Source organism: Salvelinus namaycush, chromosome 37, assembly GCF_016432855.1.
Source record: "Salvelinus namaycush isolate Seneca chromosome 37, SaNama_1.0, whole genome shotgun sequence".
Classification (NCBI taxonomy): domain Eukaryota; kingdom Metazoa; phylum Chordata; class Actinopteri; order Salmoniformes; family Salmonidae; genus Salvelinus; species Salvelinus namaycush.
The window spans coordinates 24,254,469-24,280,211 of NC_052343.1; the positions used below are offsets into that span (position 1 = coordinate 24,254,469).

Genomic DNA, 25,743 nt, shown 5'->3' on the forward strand with positions numbered 1-25,743 from the left:
CACTATCGTATATAAATCGGCGACGAGAGAGGGAGGGGAACAAGTGCTGAACATTCTTCTTAGCATACAGTTCAGTTCGACACCAAAGGGAGATACGATAACCTATTTGGCACCAAACAGGAATTACGGTAAATAGCCTATATCATTTTACTATTGTGAAGTTAGCCAACATTTGTATTTGTTCATTTAGAATGAGAAGGGATGTGTTTGTAGACATATATTTATTTATAGACGTTAGTCAATAGTAGTCAACAGGAGGACGCTCTGTCAGAATTAGTGGGGTATAGAATAGAATAGGATGAAATGTAATGTATGCATGAAAATGAAACCTGTATCATCACCACTTTCTAAAATACATCATAATGTCAATATCAATCTAGGGAAACGTTGATTTCTTTCTCATTTGAAAATTTGAGTTGAAACTGATAGTGAGATGAGGGAGGAAGGAAGAAGAAGAGGGAGGGTTTTATCATCATATCTTTTGCTGCTCAAGCCAGATAGTCTACTGTGCAGTAGAGGTTGAATTTGTGCATCCACAGGTAAAATATACTCTGCTGTCTGTGCAGCTGCTAGGCTTGATGTGTTTCAGGTGTTTTAGTTCATCACTTGTAATGTATTAGAATGCTTCTGTTTTTATCTTTCTCTGCAGGTGGTTCCTCTGCAAACTGCTGTTTGGACTGCCTACATTGTTTACCTTGCAAATGAGAGCCTAGTTTTGGAAGGAGAAACTCTAACAAAGTATTTAACTTGGAGTTATTTGATCTTTCCTGAGGAAGTCAGACAGTGAAACATAATTCAAGATGGAGAATATGGAAGATGGGAAGGTAAGCAACACATTAGGTCTGTCATCATCTCTTTTCTCACATCTTCTCACATCTAGTATTCTCCCGTGCTTGACTTGGACTGAAATAGGTGCCGGTACTCATTTTTGGTGCTGGTACTATTTATATTTAGATGCAGGAACTCCACAATACTTTTGAGCTAATATTCTATAAAAGGTGCAGGAACTCAAGCAGTAGTAATTTTGAGATGCTGGTACTCAGCTCTGGTGAGCTACTGCCCAAGTCGAGTACTGGTCTTCTCACAGAGTTACTGATTACATCATATGATTTTATTCATTTATTCATGTTGCTTCTTTTTGTTGTTGTTGCAATTACAGTTAATGTTTCCTTCCACAACATAACAATGCAATTGAATTACATCACCATTTGAACCACATTAGTTACTCTACCGTCACACCAGTTGTGCAACAGTATTTCTACTACTACTCTTCTCCTCCACCTCTTTGTACATTATACATTAATTTATCTCTGGTGACTATTTCATAAACAATCCTCATCCACCAGCACTGTTTCCTGGGGAAGAGTAGAGCAATGTTTTTTTCCCTCCCTGTCTTTGTCTCCCTACCTTTAATGAGTCAGTCAGAGAATGGTATTTACGAGAAGGAGACGGGTGAACACTACTTTTCCTCTCTGGCATGTAGAAGAACAGGGGCTGGGGTGGAAGGGAAGTGGGAGAGGAGAGAGGAAAGAGGGAGAGAGAGGAAAGAGAGAGAGGGGGGATAGAGAAGGAGAAAGGGGATTGGCGGATGCTACAGATACAGGTGGCGTGTCTGAACTTGAGCGGGTCTGTTTTATTCTCTGGCCTGTACCTGCATGTAGGACTAGGAGAGACAGACAGAATGAGGGAAGAGAGAGTGATATGTAGTAAGGGGGGGTTTAGGAAATTATGTGTGAGGTGAGAGAAAGAGTCATATGATAGAGGGAGCAATAGTAATAGTAATAGTGTGACAGAGGGATAGAGTTATAAGCCCTTGTAAACAGTAGCTATGTGGAGATTATCCATTAGGCCTAGATTGGCCATCAGACACCCAATGATGAACCCTGTGACAGATCTCCATACATTGACTTAGCAACACAAGGCTTTCTTACTCTCTGTCACTTACATAAAGAGCCCCTAACAACACTGCTAACCTAGTCATGATTACACTCTTAACCACTCTAAAATACAGATGGATTGGATGCTTATTGTTACCAGATGCTTCTTCATATGGTTGTCTATCTACAACATGGCTTGTCTTTTGAAACAGGTTGCACACTGTTGGTTGTCTTTCTCTTCTTTGTGGCTGTTAGGCAATGAGACTTTCCTACCAACCGTTGATGTGAAATTCTGAAACAGGAAAGGGCCTTCCCCAAACTGTTACCACAAAGTTGAAAGCATAGAATCGTCTAGAATGTCATTGTATGCTGTAGTGTTAAGATTTCCCTTCTCTGGAACTAAGGGGCCTAGCCCGAACCATGAAAAACAGCCCCAGACCATTATTCGTCCTCCACCAAACTTTACAGTTGGCACTCTGCATTCAGGCAGGTAGCGTTCTCCTGGCATGCGCCAAACCCAGATTAATCCGTTGGACTGGCAGATGGTAAAGCATGATTCATCACTCCAGAGAACGTGTTTCCACTGCTCCAGAGTCCAATGGCTGCTAGCTTCACACCACTCCAGCCGACACTTGGCATTGCGCATGGTGATCTTAGGCGTGTGTGACTGCTCCGCCATGGAAACCCATTTCATGAAGCTCCCGACGATCAGTTATTGTGCTGACGTTGCTTTCAGAGGCAGTTTGGAACTCGGTAGTGAGTGTGGCAACCGAGGACAGACAATTTTTACATGCTAGGAGCTTCAGCACTCAGCGGTCCCGTTCTGTGAGCTTGTGTGGCCTACCACTTCGCGGCTGAGCCCTTGTTGCTCCTAGACGTTTCCACTTCACAATAACAGCACTTACAGTTGACAGCTCTAGTAGGGCAGAAATTTGACAAACTGACTTGTTGGAAAAGTGGCATCTTATGACGGTGCCACGTTGAATGTCACTGAGCTCTTCAGTAAGGACATTCTACTGCCAATGTTTGTCTACAGAGATTGCATGGCGATGTGCTCGATTTTATACACCTGTCAGCAACGAGTGTGGCTGAAATAGCCAAATATACTCATTTGAAGGGGTGTCCACATACTTTTGTATATGTAGTGTATATTGACTAACAGCACTGATGGGAAATGAGAAATGTTACAAATAGGGAGGTTCAAGACTCTCGTAAGACATCACAGTAAAATGGAGGGATGTATTGCAAAAGGAAATAGCAAAACGGTATTATACTGGGAAAGAAGTGTTAGTCTGTGGACATTGGAGGGTTGGAGTTAAAATCAGAATGAATGGTGGATTGGCCACTGTGGGTGAAAATCCAGCACTTGCAGAAAGATGAAATGAGGAATAGAGAGACAGAGAATCAGATGGACAGATAATAGGATGAGAAACAGAAGGACTTCATTATACATCAGAAATCATTTTTCCGGTCATGTGACAAACACACACACACATGCACACACACAGCAGGCAGGCACACATTGACATAAATGCACATGTTGATATATGGTTTGTGTAAGACATGTTGTGCTTGTCAACAAGCTTTACAGGCTTTTTAGTATAGTACAGTATGTATGGTATACACACACTCAACCATGCTACTTGCTGTTTATTATCTATGAGTCACTTTACCCCAACCTACATGTACATATTACCTCAATTACCTCGACTAACCTATACCCCCACACATTGACTCGGTACCGTTACCCCCTGTATATAGCCTTGTTACTGTTATTTTATTGTTGCTCTTTTATTTTTTACTTTAGTTTATTTAGTAAATCTTTTCTTAACAATTCTTTTCTCTTAAAACTGCATTGTTGGTTAAGGGCTTGTAAGTAAGCATTTCACAGTAAGGTCTACACCTATTGTATTCAGCGCATGTGACAAATACATTTGATTAGACACACACATACTGTAGTATTATGTACTGTCACACACTGTGCTCCTTACTCACTCAGCCACTCCCTTATTTAGTCATGTTATGAACTGTGACGGTATTCAGTACGGTAAATGATGTGCTCACACACTCTTTCTTGCTATCTTACTCAACTATCATGACACAAGGCGAGACCCAGATGCAGACGGTTGGAGTCTTACAGTGTTCCAAAGGGGTAGGCAAGAGAATGGTCGTGGACAGGCAAAAAGGTCTAAACCAGATCAGAGTCCAGGAGGTACAGAGTGGCAGACAGGCTCGGGGTCAAGTCAGGCAGAATGGTCAGGCAGGCGGGTACAAAGTCCAGAAACAGGCAAGGGTCAAAACCGGGAGGACTAGAAAAAGGAGAATAGCAAAAAGCAGGAGAACGGGAAAACCGCTGGTTGACTTGGAAAAACATACAAGACAAACTGGCACAGAGAGACAGGAAACACAGGGATAAATACACTGGGGAAAATCAGCGACACCTGGAGGGGGTGGAGACATTCACAAGGACAGGTGAAACAGATCAGGGCGTGACACTCAACATTAAAGCTGGAATCCTTAATGGTCAAACTGCCACGTCAGTTTGGGCTATCACAACAACAAAGAAGTTACTGGAAACAACGAACACTGTATTTTTTCCCTCAGACATCATTGCAGTGATAGAACAGCAGATTAGGTACTTAAATGTTTTTACCACGTTGGGCGATGCCCCTTTTTATTTATTTTTATTTAACTTTTATTTAACTAGAAAGTAAATTAAGAACAAATTCTTATTTATGATGACGGCCTACAAAAAGGCATAAGGCCTCCTGCAGGGTACGGGGACTGGGATTAAAAATAAAAATGTAGGACAAAACATACATCACGACAAGAGAGACACCACAACACTACATAAAGAGAGACCTAAGACAACAACACAGCATAGCAGCAACACATGACAACACAGCATGGTAGAAACACAATATGTCAACCAGTCCGTACCTCTGGCGTCAGTCAAAACACACTCACCATCCTGTCCTCCAGTCTGTACCTCTGGCAACAGTCAAAACACCCCCCAGCCTGTCCTCCAGCCCATACCTCTGGCAACAGTCAAAGCACACTCACCAGCCTGTCCTCCAGCCCATACCTCTGGCAACAGTCAAAACACACTCACCAGCCTGTCCTCCAGCCCGTACCTCTGGAGACGGTCCAAAACACACTCACCAGCCTGTCCCCCAGACCGTACCTCTGGAGACGGTCCAAAACACACTCACCAGCCTGTCCTCCAGACCGTACCTCTGGAGACAGTCAAAACACACTCACCAGCCTGTCCCCCAGACCGTACCTCTGGAGACAGTCAAAACACACTCACCAGCCTGTCCTCTAGCCCGTACCTCTGGAGACAGTCAAAACACACTCACCAGTCTGTCCTCCAGACCGTACCTATGGAGACAGTCAAAACTTGGTGACTTACACAACATCTGTTTTACACAAATCTATAAAGATTTACATAATCTCATGGGGATTATTATTTTGAAGGGGACCCTGTTTCACCGTCTTTACATATCTTACTTCACTTGTAGTAGGCCTATTTATTCAGTTTTCAGCTTGTTTTAGATGACTGGGTATTGTAATGTCACAAGGCCAGAGTGTCCTTCCTAGAGATATACAATATGCCTGATTAGTACTATCACAGAACATAACACTTTTATCAGTGTAACTTGGGTAATGAAACCCTTAGAGCATTTTATTCTTATGGCACCGGCATCTGTGTTTTTAGTGTTAGCCCAGGTTACCTCCGTATGTAGTCATTCTGTGTCAGTTGGTCTTTGATTTGAAATATGTTCCAGAACAAGGCCTTTAAGTTCTGCCTCCTACACATACAGTACCAGTCAAAAGTTTGGACACACCTACTCATTCAGTTTTTTAAATGTATTTGTACTATTTTGTACTATTTTATTTGTTCTATTTGTACTATAATCATAATCATTCACCTGGAATGAATTTCAATTAACAGGTGTGCCTTGGTAAAAGTTAATTTGTGGAATTTCTTTCCTTCTTAATGCGTTTGAGCCAATCAGTTGTGTTGTGACAAGGTAGTGGTGGTATCCAGAAGATAGCCTAGTTTGGTAAAAGTCCATATTATGGTAAGAACAGCTCAAATAAGCAAAGAGAAACAACAGTCCATCATTACTTTAAGACCTGAAGGTTAGTCAATCTGGAAAATTTCAAGAACTTTTAAAGTTTCTTCAAGTGCAGTCACAAAAACCATCAAGCGCTATGATGAAACTGGCTCTCATGATGACCGCCACAGGAAAGGAAGACCCAGAGATACCTCTGCTGAGGAGGATGAATTCATTAGAGTTAACTGCACCTCAGATTGCAGCCCAAATAAATGCTTCACAGAGTTCAAGTAACAGACACATCTCAACATCAACTGTTCAGAATAGACTGCGTGAATCAAGCCTTCATGGTTGAATTCCTGCAAAGAAACCACAACTAAAGGACACCAATAATAATAAGAGACTTGCTTGGGCCAAGAAACATGAGCAATGGACATTAGACCGGTGGAAATCTGTCCTTGGGTCTGATGACTCCAAATTTGAGATTTTTGATTCCAACCGCTTGGTCTTTGTGAGACGCAGAGTAGGTAAACAGATGATCTCCACACACTGTCTCACCGTGAAGCATGGAGGAGGTGGGATGGTGTGGGGGTGCTTTGCTGGTGACACTGTCTGTGATTTATTTAGAATTCAAGGCACACTTAACCAGCATGGCTACCACAGCATTCTGCAGCGATACGCCATCCCTGGTTTGCGCTTAGTTGGACAATGACCCAACACTCCTCCAGGCTGTGTAAGGGCTATTTGACTAAGAAGGAGAGTGATGGAGTGCTGCATCAGATGACCTGGCCTCCACAATCACCCGACCTCAACCCAATTGAGATGGTTTGGGATGAGTAGGACCGCATAGTAAAGGAAAAGCAGCCAACAAGTGCTCGGCAAATGTGGGAACTCCTTCAAGACTGTTGGAAAAGCATTCCAGGTGAAGCTGGTTGAAAAAATGTCAAGAGTGTTCAAAGCTGTCATCGAGGCAAAGGGTGGCTACTTTGTAGAATCTAAAATATAAAATAGATTTGTTTTTTTGGTTACTACATGATTCCATGTGTTATTTCATAGTTTTGATGTCTTCACTATTATTCTACAATGTAGAAAATAGCAAAAATGCAAACTTTTGTCCAAACTTTTGACTGGTACTGTATATTAGGACCGTTATGATTTTACGTTCCTGTACACACGTAGCCTATAGCTCATAACATTAAGACAAAGGAGATGATCGTGGACTACAAGAAAAGGAGGGCTGAGAATTCTCATCGATAGGGCTGTAGTGGAGCAGATTGAGAGCTTCAAGTTCCTTGGTGTCCACATCACCAACGAACTATCATGGTCTAAACACACCAAGACAGTCGTGAAGAGGGCACAATAAAGCCTATTCCCCCTCAGGAGACTGAAAATATTTGGCATGGGTCCTCAGATCTTCAAAAAGTTATACAGCTGCACCATCAACAGCATCCTTACTGGTTACATCACTGCCTGGTATGGCAACTTCTTGGCTTCCGACCGCAAGGCACTACAGTGGATAGTGCGTACGGCCCAGTACATCACTGGGGCCAAGCTTCCTGCCATCCAGGACCTCTATGCCAGGCGGTGTCAGAGGAAGGACCTAAAAATGGTCAAAGACTCCAGCCACCCTAGTCATAGACTGTTCTCTCTGCTACAGCAAGGCAAGCGGTACCGGAGCGCCAAGTCTAGGTCCAAAAGGCTTCTTAACAGCTTCTACCCCCAAGCCATAAGACTGCTGAACAGCTAATCAAATGGCTATCCGGACTACTTGCATTGACCTCTACCTTCATGTACATACTACCTCAATTATCTCAACTAACCTGTGCCCCCACACATTGACTCTGTACCGGTACCCTCTGTATATAGCCTCTCTACTGTTATTTTATTGTTGCTCTTTAATTATTCTTTTTTTTTCTCTTTAAATTTGTATTTATTGTTTTATTTCTACATTTTTTACTTCAGTTTATTTGAGTAAATACTTTCTTAACACTTTATTGTTGGTTAAGGTCTTGTAACTAAGCATTTCACTGTAAGGTTGTATTCGGCACATGTGACAAATACAATTTGATTTGAATTGAGTTGATTACAAGACTGTTTTCAATCTTCAAAACTAATTGTTTTATTTGTACCCATTGTGTTAAACTATGACAATTCTATTGCCTGACAGAAACAGTCTGGCCAGTCAAAGAACCAGAGTTACACATATCAGTACAAGAACAGACTGTTCAGTCCAGGACAATACAACACAAAGCACTCTGTCTTGGTGACACTGCTTTCACACTGTGATATAAAGGGAACTGCCAAAATAAAGGAAACACCAACATAAAGTGTCTTAACAAGGCATTGGGTCACCTCAAGCCAGAACAGTTTCAATGAACCTTGGCATATATTCTACAAGTGTCTGGACACCATTCTTCCACGAAAAATTCCATAATTTGGTGTTTTGCTGATGGTGGAGAAAAACTCAGGCACCTCTCCAGAACCTCCCGTAAGTGTTCAATTGGATGGGGGTACTGTCATCCTGGAAGAGACCACTCCCATCAGGTTAGAAATGATTCACCGTAGGTTGAAGGTGATCACTCAGAAAGGCTGGGTATTTATTGGTGTTTACCTTGCCCTCTATGGGATTGAGTGGACCTAAACCATGCTAGGAAAATGCACCTCCACACCATAACAGAGCCGCCAGCCCAGAACCTTAATTTACTGAAGTGTTTCCTTTATTTTGGCAGTTACCAGTATGCCCACTGTTCCCTCATATCAATCTATCAATGTCCTGTGCAGGTTCACTGAGCCTGTGTGTGATAATGTAATTGATACTGCCATGCCGTGTTATTGTGTCATTTTGGTGAAATATGTAGATATTAAGTCTGGTGACGTGGTGGACAGAGACCATATGACATAATACTGCTCTCCTGAGAGGAAGCTCACTGTGTCTCCTGTAGCAGACATACAGACTAAACCAGGGGTTCTCAACTGATGCTACCTCGGAACCCAAATTGAACCAGGTTGTCTCAGTTGCGACCCAATATTTGCATCGCAAAAAAGAATCGGCAATATATAATCTATAACTTTTTTAATGCTATATTAAAGGTAAATGTATATGACAAGTATATCTTGTATATGACAAGAGAACAATATTCCCACCTCTTTCATTGTCATTAATTACATTTTGCACAAATTCTTGATGAAGAATGTTAATAAACTCACTGGCTTGAGACCATAAAATCAACCAAAATAGTGCTGCTAATCTGTATATTGATAATACTGTGATTGAAGAAAGTTAGGTTAGGAGATGAAATTATTTACAAATGTAAATTCATTATAATTTCTACAGCCTACATCTGGTTTAAGTTGTTTAATTTTAGACTGGAGAATTTCTTCATTTAAAAAAACCACCCGCAACCCACTCAGACACCCACAACCCAATCTCCCGTGACCCAAATTTGGGTCAGGACCCACCAGTTGAGAATCACTGGACTAAACAACACCCATTGATTGGTTATAATGAAAGTCTGTTATGTGGAGCCGCTGGATATTTGACATCACTGCCTTATGCTGTGTTTATGTGTTCACGGTTGACAACTCCATTGTGTCCTCCTCCCAGAGCGCTAAGAACCTTGGCGTGATCCTGGACAACACCCTGTCGTTCTCAACTAACATCAAGGCGGTGGCCCGTTCCTGTAGGTTCATGCTCTACAACATTCGCAGAGTACGACCCTGCCTCACACAGGAAGCGGCGCAGGTCCTAATCCAGGCACTTGTCATCTCCCGTCTGGATTACTGCAACTCACTGTTGGCTGGGCTCCCTGCCTGTGCCATTAAACCCCTACAACTCATCCAGAACGCCGCAGCCCGTCTGGTGTTCAACCTTCCCAAGTTCTCTCACGTCACCCCGCTCCTCCGCTCTCTCCACTGGCTTCCAGTTGAAGCTCGCATCCGCTACAAGACCATGGTGCTTGCCTACGGAGCTGTGAGGGGAACGGCACCTCCGTACCTTCAGGCTCTGATCAGGCCCTACACCCAAACAAGGGCACTGCGTTCATCCACCTCTGGCCTGCTCACCTCCCTACCTCTGAGGAAGTACAGTTCCCGCTCAGCCCAGTCAAAACTGTTCGCTGCTCTGGCACCCCAATGGTGGAACAAACTCCCTCACGACGCCAGGTCAGCGGAGTCAATCACCACCTTCCGGAGACACCTGAAACCCCACCTCTTTAAGGAATACCTAGGATAGGATAAAGTAATCCTTCTAACCCCCCCCCCCCCCCCCCCCCCTTAAAAGAGTTAGATGCACTATTGTAAAGTGGCTGTTCCACTGGATATCATAAGGTGAATGCACCAATTTGTAAGTCGCTCTGGATAAGAGCGTCTGCTAAATGACTTAAATGTAAATGTAAATGTAAATGTTTATGTAGGAAATTGATATATTAGTGTCTGGTTCAAAGACGTATAAGGTTTTTCAAAGTAGCAAAAAAATTAAACAGCAATTACAAATTCCCTAAAAGGCTTTTTTATGTTCATTGGACAAATTCTAAAATCATATTCTAAAATCGATGAAAATACCTTTAACTTCATCCTTTGAGATTAGTTTTTGTCTCCCTGAGTCAACAAAACAAAGTTATTGTATTTTAATATGAAATACTGGTGTTATACGGTATGACAATATTTTGTTATCCTGAATACACTGGAACAGAATAGGATTCGCATCCATTAAATGTTATTAGTAGTCTATTAATAGTAGGCTATACAATGATAACACTTAATCAAAGTTTAAAAGTTAAATTAACTCCCTCTCCCTTTCTCTCTCAAACATGTTTTGTTACTATTTCCTTGCTAATGTTAATAATAATCACTTAACTATAATTTGAGCCTGCGGCAACACTTTACGTTGCATTAAGTTACATTATTACACGATTATTACATGATAGTTAATGTTGTATTTATGCATTGTTACACTGTAACTGGTACATTTCTATTCAATGCAGGTACACAAATGCAATTTCAAGATGCCTACACAAAATAGCTACATAAAATGCCCATCAAACTACTTCAATTCAAACTTGTACGGTCTTGATTTTTCATAAAGTGCCCCAAATATGAAGCAGCTATTAACTAATAGAAATCATAATCCATTTTTAATCCATAATTGTGTGTGTGTGTGTAATATTATATGAACTAATATAATCCATCAGTATTACCTTAACTGCAGTGCAATATAACATTAACTACAGTGTTGCTGACAGTAGCATGAAACCATGAAAACAATACCTTGCTTTTCTTCTGGCTAGTCTTTCCTCCCTAGCAACTGGGTCTGCGTTAATCTTTTGTCTGTGTCGTGCAGTCTTCTCCTTATTAGACAACGGCATCTACAGTATAAAGATAATGTGCCTTGAAAATACCTTAAAATGCCGTAAAATAGTTTAAAATGATAATATTCAGTATTAATACAACAAGTAAATATTAATTAAATATTAATTCAATTAAATGATTCAATGTTGTAAACTAGTGAAAACATGGGGTAACAAAGCTACTGTCATTCAGAATAACCGGTGATATTGTGGTATAACATGAAACTTTTGTTGTGCTGAAGGACAAGAGCATGATACTGAAGGATGGATTTCATACATAAACATATTTAACAAGCAGTTCCTTAGCCACCTACAGTTGAAGTCAGAAGTTTACATGCACTTAGGATGGAGTCATTAAAACTAATTTTTCAACCACTCCACAAATTTATTGTTAACAAACTATAGTTTTGGCAAGTCGGTTAGGACATCTACTTTGTGCATGACACAAGTAAAATTTCCAACAATTGTTTACAGACAGATTATTTCACTTATAATTCACTGTATCACAATTCCAGTGGGTCAGAAGTTTGCATACGCTAAGTTGACTGTGCCTTTAAACAGCTTGGAAAATTCCAGAAAATTATGTCATGGCTTTAGAAGCTTCTGATAGGCTAATTGACATCATCCATCTGTACAAACAATAGTACACAAGTATAAACACAATGGGACCACGCAGCCATCATACCGCTCAGGAAGGAGACACGTTCTGTCTCCTAGAGATGAACGTACTGTCACGACTTCTGCCGAAGTCGTTGCCTCTCCTTGTTCGGGCGGTGTTCGGCGGTCGACGTCACCGGTCTTCTAGCCATCATCGATCCATTTTTCATTTTCCATTGGTTTTGTCTTGTCTTCCCACACACCTGTTTTCAATCCCATCCATTACCTCTTGTGTATTTAACCCTCTGTTTCCCCTCATGTCTTTGTCAGAGATTGTTTCTTGTTAGTATTGTTTTTTATGTGTATAGGTGCGCGACGGGTCTTCGTACCCATATTTGTTTGTTCGTTTCTTATTAGTGTTATGGAGCATGTATTTGGACTTTCATTAAAAGACTCCATTTTACACTCCATTTGACTCTCCTGCGCCTGACTTCCCTGCCACCTATACACACGACTCAGACAGAATCTCTGACCATAATATGAAGTCAGCAGGAGAGGACACTACGCTCATGGAGGTGGAGGAACGCGTCCGGAAACAAACGGAGGAGATTGAATGTTTGACCGCAGTCATGGATCGCATTGTCCAGAATATGGACCGCTGGGAGAGACAGGGAGTTTCTCCAGCGCCTCCACTCCCACAACCAGGGTATTCCTTGAACACTTTTTCCCCTCCTGAACCGAACAAAATCCATTTACCCCTACCCATTGGATACAACGGAGATACTGCCTACCCATTGGATACAACGGAGATACTGCCGGCTGCCAGGGTTTCCTCCTTAAACTTAAGTTGTATCTGGCCACGGTCTCCCCAGTACCATCGGACCGTGAGAAGAGTTGCGCCCTCGTCTCATGCCTCACCAGGAAAGCCCGGGAGTGGGCCAGCGCTGTGTGTAGAGAGGAGGATGCGGCGTTGGACCATTTTGAGGAGTTCATCCGCCATTTCCGGATGGTATTCGACCACCCATCCGAAGACAAAGCGGCGGGTGAGCACCTCTATCATCTGAGGCAGGAGACGAGGAGTGCACAGGAGTTTGCTTTGGAGTTTAGAACCTTGGCTGCCGGCGCTGGATGGAGCGACAGGGCCCTGATCGACCATTACCGCTGTAGTCTACGCGAGGACGTCCGTCGGGAGCTGGCCTGTAGAGACACCACCCTCAACTTCGACCAGCTGGTGGACATGTCCATCAGGCTGGACAACATGCTGGCTACTCGTGGACGTCTAGATCGGGGTCTGGTTGTTCCATCCTCCCGCACCCTCTCTCCCGAACCTATGGAATTGGGAGGGATGGTGCGCAGGGAGACCGGAGGGGGCTCCCGCTCGAGCACCATCTCTGGTCGCAGAGATCACACTGCTGGTCGGTGCCGGGTTGGTTCCTCTGGGAATAGAGAAGGCAGGCAGGGCACTCTGGCATCACCCCAGGTGAGTAGGCACCATTCTCATCCAGAGCCCTCTGTTGCACTAATGTTTGTCTCTGTCACTTTTCCGGATTTTTCCCTGCATTCCCAGTATAAGGCGCTAGTAGATTCAGGGGCAGCTGGGAATTTCATTAATAAAGATTTAGGATCCCTATTGTTTCTGTGGATATGCCTTTCCCTATTCATGCCTTAGATAGTCGACCATTAGGTTCAGGGTTTATCAGGGAGGTCACCGCACCTTTGTGTATGATAACGCAGGAGGGTCACAAGGAGAAGATTAGTCTTTTCCTTATTGATTCTCCTGCGTATTCTGTGGTGCTAGGCCTACCCTGGTTAACTTGTCATAACCCCACTGTTTCTTGGCCACAGAGGGCTCTCACAGGGTGGTCGCGAGAGTGCTCAGGTAGGTGTTTAGGGGTTTCCGTTGGTGCTACTACGGTGGAAAGTCCAGACCAGGTCTCCACCGTGCGCATTCCCCCCGAATATGCCGATTTGGCTCTCGCCTTCTGTAAAAAGAAGGCGACTCAATTACCACCCCATCGACGGGGGGATTGTGCGATAGACCTCCTGGTAGACGCTGCATATCCCAGGAGTCACGTGTATCCCCTGTCGCAAGCGGAGACGGTGGCTATGGATACATATATCTCTGAATCCCTGCGTCAGGGGTTCATTCAGCCATCCATTTCACCAGCCTCTTCGAGTTTCTTTTTTGTGAAGAAGAAGGATGGCGGTTTACGCCCGTGCATTGATTATCGATGTCTCAATAAAATCACGGTGAAATATAGTTACCCGTTACCTCTGATAAATACAGTTATTGAGTCAATGAACGGGGCACGCTTCTTCACAAAATTGGATCTCAGGAGTGCGTACAATCTGGTGCGTATTCGGAAGGGTGATGAGTGGAAGACGGCATTTAGCACCACCTCAGGTCATTATGAGTACCTTGTCATGCCATATGGGTTGATGAATGCTCCATCAGTCTTCCAATCATTTGTAGATGAGATCTTCAGGGACCTGCATGGGCAGGGTGTAGTGGTGTATATCGATGATATTCTGATATACTCCGCTACACGCGCCGAGCATGTGTCCCTGGTGCGCAGGGTGCTTGGTCGCCTGTTGGAGCATGATCTATATGTCAAGGCTGAGAAATGCTTGTTCTTCCAACAATCCATCTCCTTCCTAGGGCATCGGATTTCCACTTCAGGAGTGGAAATGGAGAGCGACCGCATTACAGCCGTGCGTAATTGGCCGACTCCAACCACGGTAAAGGAGGTGCAGCGTTTTTTAGGGTTTGCCAATTACTACCGGAGGTTTATCCGGGGTTTTGGTCAGGTGGCTGCTCCCATTACCTCACTGCTAAAGGGGGGCCCGGTGCGCTTGCAGTGGTCGGCTGAGGCGACACGGCTTTTGGACACCTGAAGACTCTGTTTACCTCGGTGCCTGTGTTGGCTCATCCGGATCCCTCTTTGCCATTCATAGTGGAGGTGGACGCATCCGAAGCTGGGATAGGAGCAGTGCTCTCTCAGCGTTCGGGTGTGCCACTGAAGCTTCGCCCCTGTGCTTTCTTTTCGAAGAAGCTCAGCTCGGCGGAGCGAAACTATGATGTGGGGGACCGAGAGCTGTTAGCTGTCGTACAAGCCTTGAAGGCGTGGAGGCATTGGCTTGAGGGGGCTAAACACCCTTTTCTCATCTGGACTGACCACCGCAATCTGGAGTACATCCGGCAGGCGAAGAGACTGAATCCTCGCCAGGCAAGGTGGGCCATGTTTTTCACTCGTTTTGTGTTTACCCTTACTTACAGACCAGGCTCCCAGAACGTCAAGGCAGACGCATTGTCTCGGCTGTATGACACAGAGGAGCAGTCCATGGATCCCACTCCCATACTCCCAGCTTCGTGTTTGGTGGCGCCAGTAGTGTGGGAGCTGGACGCGGACATTGAGCGGGCGTCACGTGCAGAGCCCTCTCCTCCTGAGTGTCCAGCTGGTCGTCTGTACGTTCCGTCTGCTGTCCGCGACCGATTGATCTATTGGGCTCACACGTCACCCTCCTCTGGTCATCCTGGGATAGGTCGGACGATGCGCTGTCTTGATGGGAGGTACTGGTGGCCCACTTTAGCCAAGGACGTGAGGATTTACGTTTCCTCCTGCTCGGTGTGCGCCCAGTGCAAGGCTCCTAGACACCTGCCCAGAGGTAAGCTTCAACCTTTACCCGTTCCTCAACGGCCGTGGTCGCACCTGTCGGTGGATTTTTTGACTGATCTTCCACCTTCACAGGGTTACACCACGATCCTGGTCGTTGTGGATCGGTTTTCGAAGTCCTGTCGTCTCCTCCCTTTGCCCGGTCTCCCTACGGCCTTACAAACTGCAGAGGCCCTGTTTACACACGTTTTCCGGCACTATGGGGTGCCTGAGGATATAGTGTCTGATCGGGGTCCCCAGTTCACATCAAGGGTCTGGAAGGCGTTCATGGAACGTCTGGGGATCTCGGTTAGTCTTACCTCAGGTTTTCACCCCGAGAGTAATGGGCAGGTGGAGAGAGTTAACCAGGATGTGGGCAGGTTTTTGCGGTCCTATTGCCAGGACCGGCCGGGGGAGTGGGCACACACTCTGCCCTGGGCAGAGATGGCCCAGAACTCGCTACGTCACTCCTCCACTAACCTCACTCCTTTTCAATGTGTATTAGGGTATCAGCCGGTTCTGGCTCCTTGGCATCAGAGCCAGACCGAGGCTCCTGCGGTGGACAATTGGTTTCGGCGCGCTGAGGAAACCTGGGAGGCAGCCCACGTCCACCTTCAGCGCGCCATAAGGCGCCAGAAAATTGGCGCAGACCGTCGCCGCAGTGAGGCCCCGGTGTTCGCACCAGGGGACAGGGTCTGGCTCTCGACCCGAAACCTGCCCCTCCGCCTGCTCTGCCGGAAGCTGGGTCCGCGGTTTGTGGGGCCGTTTAAAGTCCTGAGGAGAGTGAACGAGGTATGTTATAGGTTACAACTGCCCACTAATTACCGTATTAACCCCTCGTTCCATGTGTCTCTCCTCAGGCCGGTGGTGGCTGGCCCGCTCCAGGAGGCTGAAGTGCGTGAAGTTCCTCCGCCTCCTCTTGACATCGAGGGGGTCCAGGCGTACTCTGTTCGATCCATTTTGGATTCGAGACGTCGGGCGAGGGGCCTTCAGTACCTCGTGGACTGGGAGGGGTACGGGCCGGAGGAGAGATGCTGGGTTCCGGTGGAGGACGTTTTAGATCCTTCTATGTTAAAAGAATTCCACCGCCTCCATCCGGATCGCCCTGCACCTCGCCCTCCAGGTCGTCCCCGAGGCCGGTGTCGACGCGCTGCTGGAGCCGCGCGTCAGGGGGGGTACTGTCACGACTTCTGCCGAAGTCGTTGCCTCTCCTTGTTCGGGCGGTGTTCGGCGGTCGACGTCACCGGTCTTCTAGCCATCATCGATCCATTTTTCATTTTCCATTGGTTTTGTCTTGTCTTCCCACACACCTGTTTTCAATCCCATCCATTACCTCTTGTGTATTTAACCCTCTGTTTCCCCTCATGTCTTTGTCAGAGATTGATTCTTGTTAGTATTGTTTTTTATGTGTATAGGTGCGCAACGGGTCTTCGTACCCATATTTGTTTGTTCGTTTCTTATTAGTGTTATGGAGCATGTATTTGGACTTTCATTAAAAGACTCCATTTTACACTCCGTTTGACTCTCCTGCGCCTGACTTCCCTGCCACCTATACACACGACTCTGACACGTACTTTGGTGCGAAAAGTGCAAATCAATCGCAGAACAACAGCAAAGGACCTTGTGAAGATGCTGGAGGAAACCTAACCTGAAAGGCCGCTCAGCAAGGAAGAAGCCACTGCTTCAAAACCGCAATAAATAAGCCAGACTACGGTTTGCAACTGCACATGGGGACAAAGATTGTACTTTTTGGAGAAATGCCCTCTGGTCTGATGAAACAAAAATAGAACTGTTTGGCCATAATGACCATCGTTATGTTTGGAGGAAAAAGAGGGATGCTTGCAAGCCGAAGAACACCATCCCAACCATGAAGCACGGGGGTGGCAGCATCATGTTATGGGGTGCTTTGCTGCAGGAGGGGCTGGTGCACTTCACAAAATAGATGGCATCATGAGGCAGGAAAATTAGATAGAACATTTTGTGGCTATATTGAAGCAACATCTCAAGACATCAGTCAGGGAGTTAAAGCTTGGTCGCAAATGAGGTCTTCCAAATGGACAATGACCCCAAGCATACTTCCAAAGTTGTGGCAAAATGGCTTAAGGACAACAAAGGTAGTGGAGTGGCCATCACAAAGCCCTGACCTCAATCCTATAGAAAATGTGTGGGCAGAACTTAAAAAGCGTGTGCGAGCAAGGAGTCCTACAAACCTGACTCATTTATACCAGCTCTGTCAGGAGGAATGGGCCAAAATTCAACTTATTGTGGGAAGCTTGTGGAAGGCTACCCAAAACGTTTGACCCAAGTTAAACAATTTAAAGGCAATGCTACCAAATACTAATTGAGTGTATGTAAACTTCTGACCCACTGGGAATGTGATGAAAGAAATAAAGCTGAAATAAATCATTCTCTCTACTATTATTCTGACATTTCACAATCTTAAAATAAAGTGCTCCTAACTGACCTAAGACAGGGAATTTTTACTAGGATTAAATGTCAGGAATTGTGAGAAACTGAGTTTAAATGTATTTGGCTTAGGAGTATCTAAACTTCCGACTTCAACTGTATATAAAGTAATGACCTTGACCTATAAAGATTATCCTTACTTTTCATATTTAATATAGCTTTTTTATAAAATAGTAACATTAAAAGTATGTTTTCTGTGTTGTACTGAAAGACATGCGTTTTTGGTACAAAGGTTACTAGAGGTTGAAAAGGTGAAATCATCAAATATTTCAGAGAGATTTACTCACCTCATCACATTGATAGAGGGTCTTCAATAGGTCTTCTTTGTGATGTCACACACTGTCACATGATTACCATCATGTGATATGCTTTAAAATTGCTTTTTACCTTTGTGATACTGAATGACATTGATGAAGGGCAAAAGTCCAGACAAAGGTTATTCAAGTTTTAAAATATTTTTTAGATACTGTATGTTGCCCATTATTCTATATATTGTTGCAAACACAAAAACAATTATGCCATGGGTGTTCATTTATATTTTTAGAATGAATTTCTAAATTTTAAAAACACTATTGTCATTAGAATTTGAACCCGGAAAGTTACACTGAAGGACATTTTGACACAACTCCCTTAGTTTAATAGTTTGCAACACAAATATTTATGGGTCAAAAGAAGGGTAAGAGTTGAGTGATTTAATATTATATTTATACATATTTCTCTTTTTATGTTGAATGAATGGCCTTCGGACACCAAATGTAAATGTCTCGTCTTTGACCCATCTATGTGTAATAGTGTGTGTCATAAAGAGTAGCCTACCTTTGTGTAATAATAACTGATACTGTCATGTCACTTTCCTATAGCCTACATTCTCTGTAAAGTGATGTGGTATTTCAGATGAGTAGGTTTTGGTCCTTTAAAAGAGACCACATCAAACAGGGTTTCTTTCACTGGTCTGGCCCAGGGCTTTGTATAGCAGACTTTCATTATAACCAATCAGCTTGGTGCTGCTATGTTGCCCAGCTTTAAATTAAATAAATATTTAACATTTATTTAACCAGGTAGGCCTTTGCAACTGCGACCTGGCCAAGATAAAGCAAAGCAGTGTGACAAAAACAACAACACAGAGTTACACATAAACAAACGTACAGTCAATAACACAATAGAAAAATCTATGTACAGTGTGTGCAAATGTAGAAGAGTAGGGAGGTAAGGAAATAAATAGGCCATAGAGGTGAAATAATTACAATTTAGCATTAACACTGGAGTGATAGATGTGTAGATGATGATGTGCAAGTAGAGATACCGGGGTGCGAAAGAGCAAGAGGATAAATAACAATATGGGGATGAGGTAGTTGGGTGCACTATTTACAGATTGGCTGTGTACAGGTACAGTGATTGGTAAGCTGCTCTGACAGCTGATGCTTAAAGTTAGAGAGGGAGATAGAAGTGATTTTTGCAATTTGTTCCAGTCATTGGCAGCAGAGAACTGGAAGGAAAGGCAGTCAAAGGAGGAATTGGCTTTGGGGATGACCAGTGAGATATACCTGCTGGAGCGCGTGCTATGGGTGGGTGTTGCTATGGTGACCAGTGAGCTGAGATAAGGCGGGGCTTTACCTATCAAAAACGTATAGATGACCTGGAGCCAGTGGGTTTGGCGATGAATATGTAGTGAGGGCCAGCCAACGGGAGCATACAGGTCGCAGTGGTGGGTAGTATATGGGGCTTTGGTGACAAAACAGATGGCACTGTGATAGACTGCATCCAATTTATTGAGTAGTGTTGGAGGCTATTTTGTAAATTACATCGCCGAAGTCAAGGATCGGTAGGATAGTCAGTTTTATGAGGGTATGTTTGGCAGCATGAGTGAAGGATGCTTTGTTGCGAAATAGGAAGCCGATTCTAGATGTAATTTTGGATTGGAGATGCTTAATGTCTGGAAGGACAACTGACTAGCATTCACCAAAAAGCCACAGCTAAAAAGAAAAAATCTTCATGCCAGATGATTTCACTTGGTATTTGTTTAAGTAGTAGTTAGTATTAGCATATTAACGCATATTGGACTGGTATAACAGCCGAACCCCATACAATAGGCCTCAACAGTAGAATAAAGTAGCATAAATCCATAGTAGCATAGAGTCTCTATTCTTCTCACAGTCCATCCTCACAATCCTGATCGACTCCGGGTCGATCAGGATTGTGAAAGATGGTTCCATTTCCACTGTTTTGTAACACTTAGGCTAGCGTGGCAGTGTAGACAGTGACAGCTTGTGAATGCTCAGAGAGAAAGCAGAAGAGAGGGAGAACAATCACAAACAGAATGGTTCATTGTGTATTTTCTACTGTCACTGGGAACAACAAGAGCTTTGTGGGCTAAGACACTGGCTATGATGACAATGACAGAATTATTGTACACTACATCTCCATCCATATGCATTAGACCAGTGGATATCTAATTTCCTGTTTCTCTCTCTCTCTCTCTCTCTCGCGCGCGCGCGCTATCCCTTTCTCTGTCACTTTCTTGTTCTTATCTGTTCTCTCTTTCTATTATTTTAACACCCCTCTCCCTCCATCACCCCCTTTTCTCTCCCTGATTTCCCTCTCCCTCTCTCTCTTCCTCCCTCTATCTCCTCCATCCCCAGAAGAAGAAGGGAGTGACCTGTTACCTCCTCTACTGCATCACTACAGCGGTCATCGGCTCCCTGCAGTTCGGATACAACACTGGAGTCATCAATGCCCCTGAGCAGGTGTGTGTGTGTGTGTGTGTGTGTGTGTGTGTGTGTGTGTGTGTGTGTGTGTGTGTGTGTGTGTGTGTGTGTGTGTGTGTGTGTGTGTGTGTGTGTGTGTGTGTGTGTGTGTGTGTGTGTGTGTGTGTGTGTGTGTGTGTGTGTGTGTGTGTGAGTTGGATGGATGTGCTGCTGTTTTCAACTTTGTCTCCCTCTTGTGGACAGTCAGTGGCAGTACTCATGTGTATTGACTATAACAGTCAGGGCTGGAACGGTGCTGGAACAAATGCCTGCACCCTCTGTACATCTCCAGGACTAGGATTTTAGACCACTTGTCTAAATCCTCAGTGATATTCCCACCCTTTAACCTCTGAAGGTTCTAAGTCTGTCATCTCCACTCTCAGAAACTGCGACGGTTCTTCCAGAATGTGTCTATGGATCGTTATGGAGACCCCTTCTCCTCTGGGACTAACACCATGGTTTGGAGCTTCGCTGTGGCCATCTTCAGTGTGGGGGGCATGGTTGGGTCCTTGTCTGTGGGGGTCATGGTGGACAAGTTTGGGAGGTGAGTTAAGGACTAATGATACAAAGCAATGCAGATGTACAGTAAATGTGTGTGTGGAAGTGGTTTTGTATCTGTAATGACTTTGTAGTGTTTTATTTTATTTTATTCCCAGCACCACAATGAGAGGTGTGCGGCATGTAAATATCTGCTCTCAAAGATCAACCAAGGGCCCTTAGTCGATTCGGTGCTGTAATGTTAATTGAGGCTGTAATTTTAATTGAGGTCTTACCTCCTAACCTGGCCTACTCTCACCTCACTTCATCACTGTTTATTTAGCAGGCAATTCATGGTCTCTGGCAGGGCACTGGACTAAATGGCTTCCCTCCATCTTTCTAACCACCACACATTTTTTTCCCTCCCACTTTCTTTCTTTTCTTTCCCCTTTTCCTATCCTCCTCTCTCTCTCTCTCTCTCTCTCTCTCTCTCTCTCTCTCTCTCTCTCTCTCTCTCTCTCTCTCTCTCTCTCTCTCTCTCTCTCTCCCCCCCCCCCCCCCCCCCCCCCCCCCCCCCCCCCAGGCGTAAGTCCATGCTCCTGGCCAACGTGCTGGCCCTTCTGGGTGGAACTCTGATGGGTCTGTCCAGCCTGTGTAAGTCCTTTGAGATGGTCATCATTGGCAGGCTGGTCATTGGCGTGTTCTGTGGCCTGTGTACGGGACTGACGCCCATGTACGTGGGAGAGCTGGCCCCCACGCACCTCAGGGGGGCCTTCGGCACCCTCCACCAGCTGGGAGTGGTCATTGGCATCCTGGTGGCACAGGTACCACAGAGAGGACCAGGCACTGGTTCACTTTCATTTAGGCTATTTTGTTTATTGTAATTAATTGAACTTAATGTTAATGAGGTTATGTTATTGATGCTGTTCATTTCACTGAATGTAATTGACCGATCTCCTTTTTCTGTACAATCAAGTCAGTTAAATCTGTTTTAGTTTGAGCATGACTTTTCTACTACCTTAAGCTTTAACCCTGGCCATCCTGTTGTCCCTCTCTCTGCTCTGTAGGTCTTTGGTCTGGAGTTTCTGCTGGGGTCAGACTCCCTGTGGCCCCTCCTGCTGTCCCTGACGGCCATCCCTGCTGTGGTGCAGAGCATCATGTTGCCCTTCTGCCCAGAGAGCCCCCGCTACCTCCTCATCAGCCTCAACCAGGAGGAGGAGGCTCGCAAAGGTCAGGGAGAGGAGACATGTTACTGATCATATTACACATAGGAGATGTTACTGATCATATTACACATAGGAGGTGTTACTGATCATATTAAATAAAGGAGATATTACTGATCATATTACACATAGGAGATGTTACTGATCATATTACACATATGAGATGTTATTGATCATATTACACATAGGAGATGTTACTGATCATATTACACATAGGAGATGTTACTGATCATATTACACATATGAGATGTTACTGATCATATTACACATAGGAGATGTTACTGATAATATTAAATAAAGGAGATGTTACTGATCATATTAAATAAAGAAGATGTTACTGATCATATTACACATAGGAGGTGTTACTGATCATATTACACATAGGAGGTGTTACTGATCATATTACACATAGGAGATGTTACTGATCATATTACACATAGGATATGTTACTGATCATATTACACATAGGATATGTTACTGATCATATTACACAGGAGATGTTACTGATCATATTACACAGGAGATGTTACTGATCATATTACACATAGGATATGTTACTGATCATATTACACATAGGAGGTGTAACTGATCATATTACACATAGGAGATGCTACTGATCATATTACACATAGGATATGTTATTGATCATTATAAATAAAGGAGATGTTACTGATCATATTAAACCTAGGATATGTTACTGATCATATTACACATAAGATATGTTACTGATCATATTACACATAAGATATGTTACTGATCATATTAAATAAAGGATATGTTACTGATCATATTAAATAAAGGAGATGTTACTGATCATATTAAATAAAGGAGATGTTACTGATCATATTGCACAGCACTCATTTAGGGGACTTTTTTATTTGACTGTTTACTTAGAAACTATGTGGTGTAAAAGTAATTACATGACAATTACTCTGTTGTTTATTTGGGATTCATTAGTATCCGAAAGTACCTAGTATTTAAAAAATCTCTCTCCCTCCCTCCAGCCCTGGTGCGTCTGCGTGGCTGTGAGGACGTAAGTGATGACATCCAGGAGATGAAGGAAGAAGGGATGAAGATGGCCATGGAGAAGAAGGTCACTATTCCAGAACTCTTCCGCTCACCATCCTACCGTCAACCAATTATCATTGCCATCATCTTGCAGCTCTCCCAGCAGCTTTCTGGCATCAACGCGGTGAGTAGACTACAACTCCCACAATGCAACATAATTAGGGCCAGGAGTTATTCCATACTACATAATTGAACTAAGTAAAACATCAGGGAAAAGCCTTTAAGAAGGACAGAGAGTTTTTCCTTCTCTTAATCCATGACCCCTGATCTAACAATACATGACAGGTGGAAGCAATATGGTGGAAACCTATCCAGCCCTTTTATAAATTAGTAATGAAGGAAAGGAGATGAGGAAAGAGAAGCATAGCCACAGATTTCAAAATAATAAGTTCACAATGCGCCTTTCTAGATAAAGTTATTGAGTATAGGCATATGTAGTAGGACGTGTAATGTTGCAACTCTCACAGTTCTACAGAAGTTACAGTTCAACGTTAGAATACTGAAACTAAATGATTCAGTGAAGAGATGCCAACATACAGAGACTGTCAAGGCACCACCTCCTCTTCAGCCCAGAGGCTGAGGAAGGAAGCGTTTGATTAAGTGGAATGGATGTAGCATAATAACATGATTGGCTAGCGAGATGATCACCCTAAGATCTAATGGAGATGGCGCAATGGTCTTTAGACTGGGCCTAATTCAGATGGATGTTAGAGGGCACTTTTACTGAACAATGTGTTTGTTTCATATGATTGTGTTTTGCTTTTCGTGTTTTGTTTGCTTTTCATGTATTTTGTAATTGATGTGTATATAGATATGTATAGTGAAACTGTTGTTTATTGATGTGTTCATGCAGGGCTCATCTGCTAAAGAGACAGTGGTCTCAGCATGACTCCCTTCTTAAATAAAGGTTACATAAAACAATTATAAATCCAGCATCAATCAAACCCAGATGGCCACAGAACACAGTGAAACAACAGCCCTCTCTCTGTCTGTAGGAGTAAACATGGGTCAACAACAACTAGATTTAACTAGATGCATATCCTCATATTGGTTATGAATGTAGTAAGCAACCTCTCCCTCTCTCCTACTTCCTCCTCAGGTATTCTACTATTCGACAGGTATATTTGACACTGCCGGGGTGACCCAGCCCATCTACGCCACTATAGGAGCTGGGGTGGTCAACACTCTATTCACAGTGGTATCTGTAAGTATTTTAACACATATCTGGTCACGTATAATAATACAGAAATAGTACAGTTTGATAGTGCACTACCTTGGACCAGACTATATGAAATGTGATACCCTTGGACACATTCTAAGCACTTCCTTGTTTGATTCACAGCTCTTCCTGGTGGAGAGGGCGGGACGAAGGACCCTGCACCTCATCGGATTGGCTGGAATGGCTGTCAGTGCTCTGCTCATGACCATCTCTCTCTCATTGGTGGTGAGTTTCAATCTCGGCTGTCCATCATTTCAATTGTCAAGAACCCGACAATAACTATTCTTTTCACACCATAAATATCCTTGACTGGATTTTATTCCACTGCTTAATATGTTTGATCCCTCCATTCCTTCCCTCCTCTCTGAGTAGAAGACCAACCCGTCTCTGAGCTACCTGGCCATCGTGGCGGTGTTTGCCTTCGTGGCCAGTTTTGAGATGGGTCCAGGTCCTATCCCATGGTTCATAGTTGCTGAGTTGTTCTCCCAGGGGCCTCGGCCTGCAGCTATGGCCGTCGCCGGCTGCTCCAACTGGACCGCCAACTTCCTGGTCGGGCTGGGCTTCCCCAAACTGGAGGTTGGTTCTTCTTCCTCATCCTACCCCTCTTACTACAGACACCTATGTATATGTATCAAGATAAATTTGCAGGCCTCAAAGCTGAATGAATGGGATTGGCACCGTTATAAGACCAAAACATCAGACAAACTTTACAGCTTAGATTGTGTTACTCTCTAACCTCCTCTCTCTCTCTCCTTTACAGGAGCTGTGTGGTCCTTACGTCTTCATCATCTTCATGATCTTCCTCATATTCTTCTTCGTCTTCACCTACTTCAAAGTTCCGGAGACCAAGGGGCGGACCTTTGACGACATTGCCAAAGGATTCGCCGGCACTGCAGGAGCACAATCTCCTCCCCCAGAGGGCATGGTCACCCTGCCCGTCTCCCCGACGACGGAGAAAGTCCCAATGGTTGAGTTTCCGACGGAAGAGAAATAAAAGAAGTGATCGTCAGCGA

The 25,743-nt window shown here is 44.1% G+C and overlaps 1 protein-coding gene across 1 annotated transcript; it reads left to right on the forward strand.

Moving 5' to 3' along the window:
• Nucleotides 1-25,743, forward strand: LOC120031421 (solute carrier family 2, facilitated glucose transporter member 3-like). Its single transcript, XM_038977162.1, has 11 exons — nucleotides 1-128; nucleotides 650-824; nucleotides 20,639-20,743; nucleotides 21,127-21,287; nucleotides 21,804-22,044; nucleotides 22,288-22,450; nucleotides 23,448-23,635; nucleotides 24,611-24,715; nucleotides 24,854-24,955; nucleotides 25,103-25,306; nucleotides 25,491-25,743. Exons 2-11 carry the CDS (start codon nucleotides 801-803, stop codon nucleotides 25,722-25,724), a joined length of 1,527 nt encoding a protein of 508 aa, XP_038833090.1. The 5' UTR covers nucleotides 1-128; nucleotides 650-800; the 3' UTR covers nucleotides 25,725-25,743.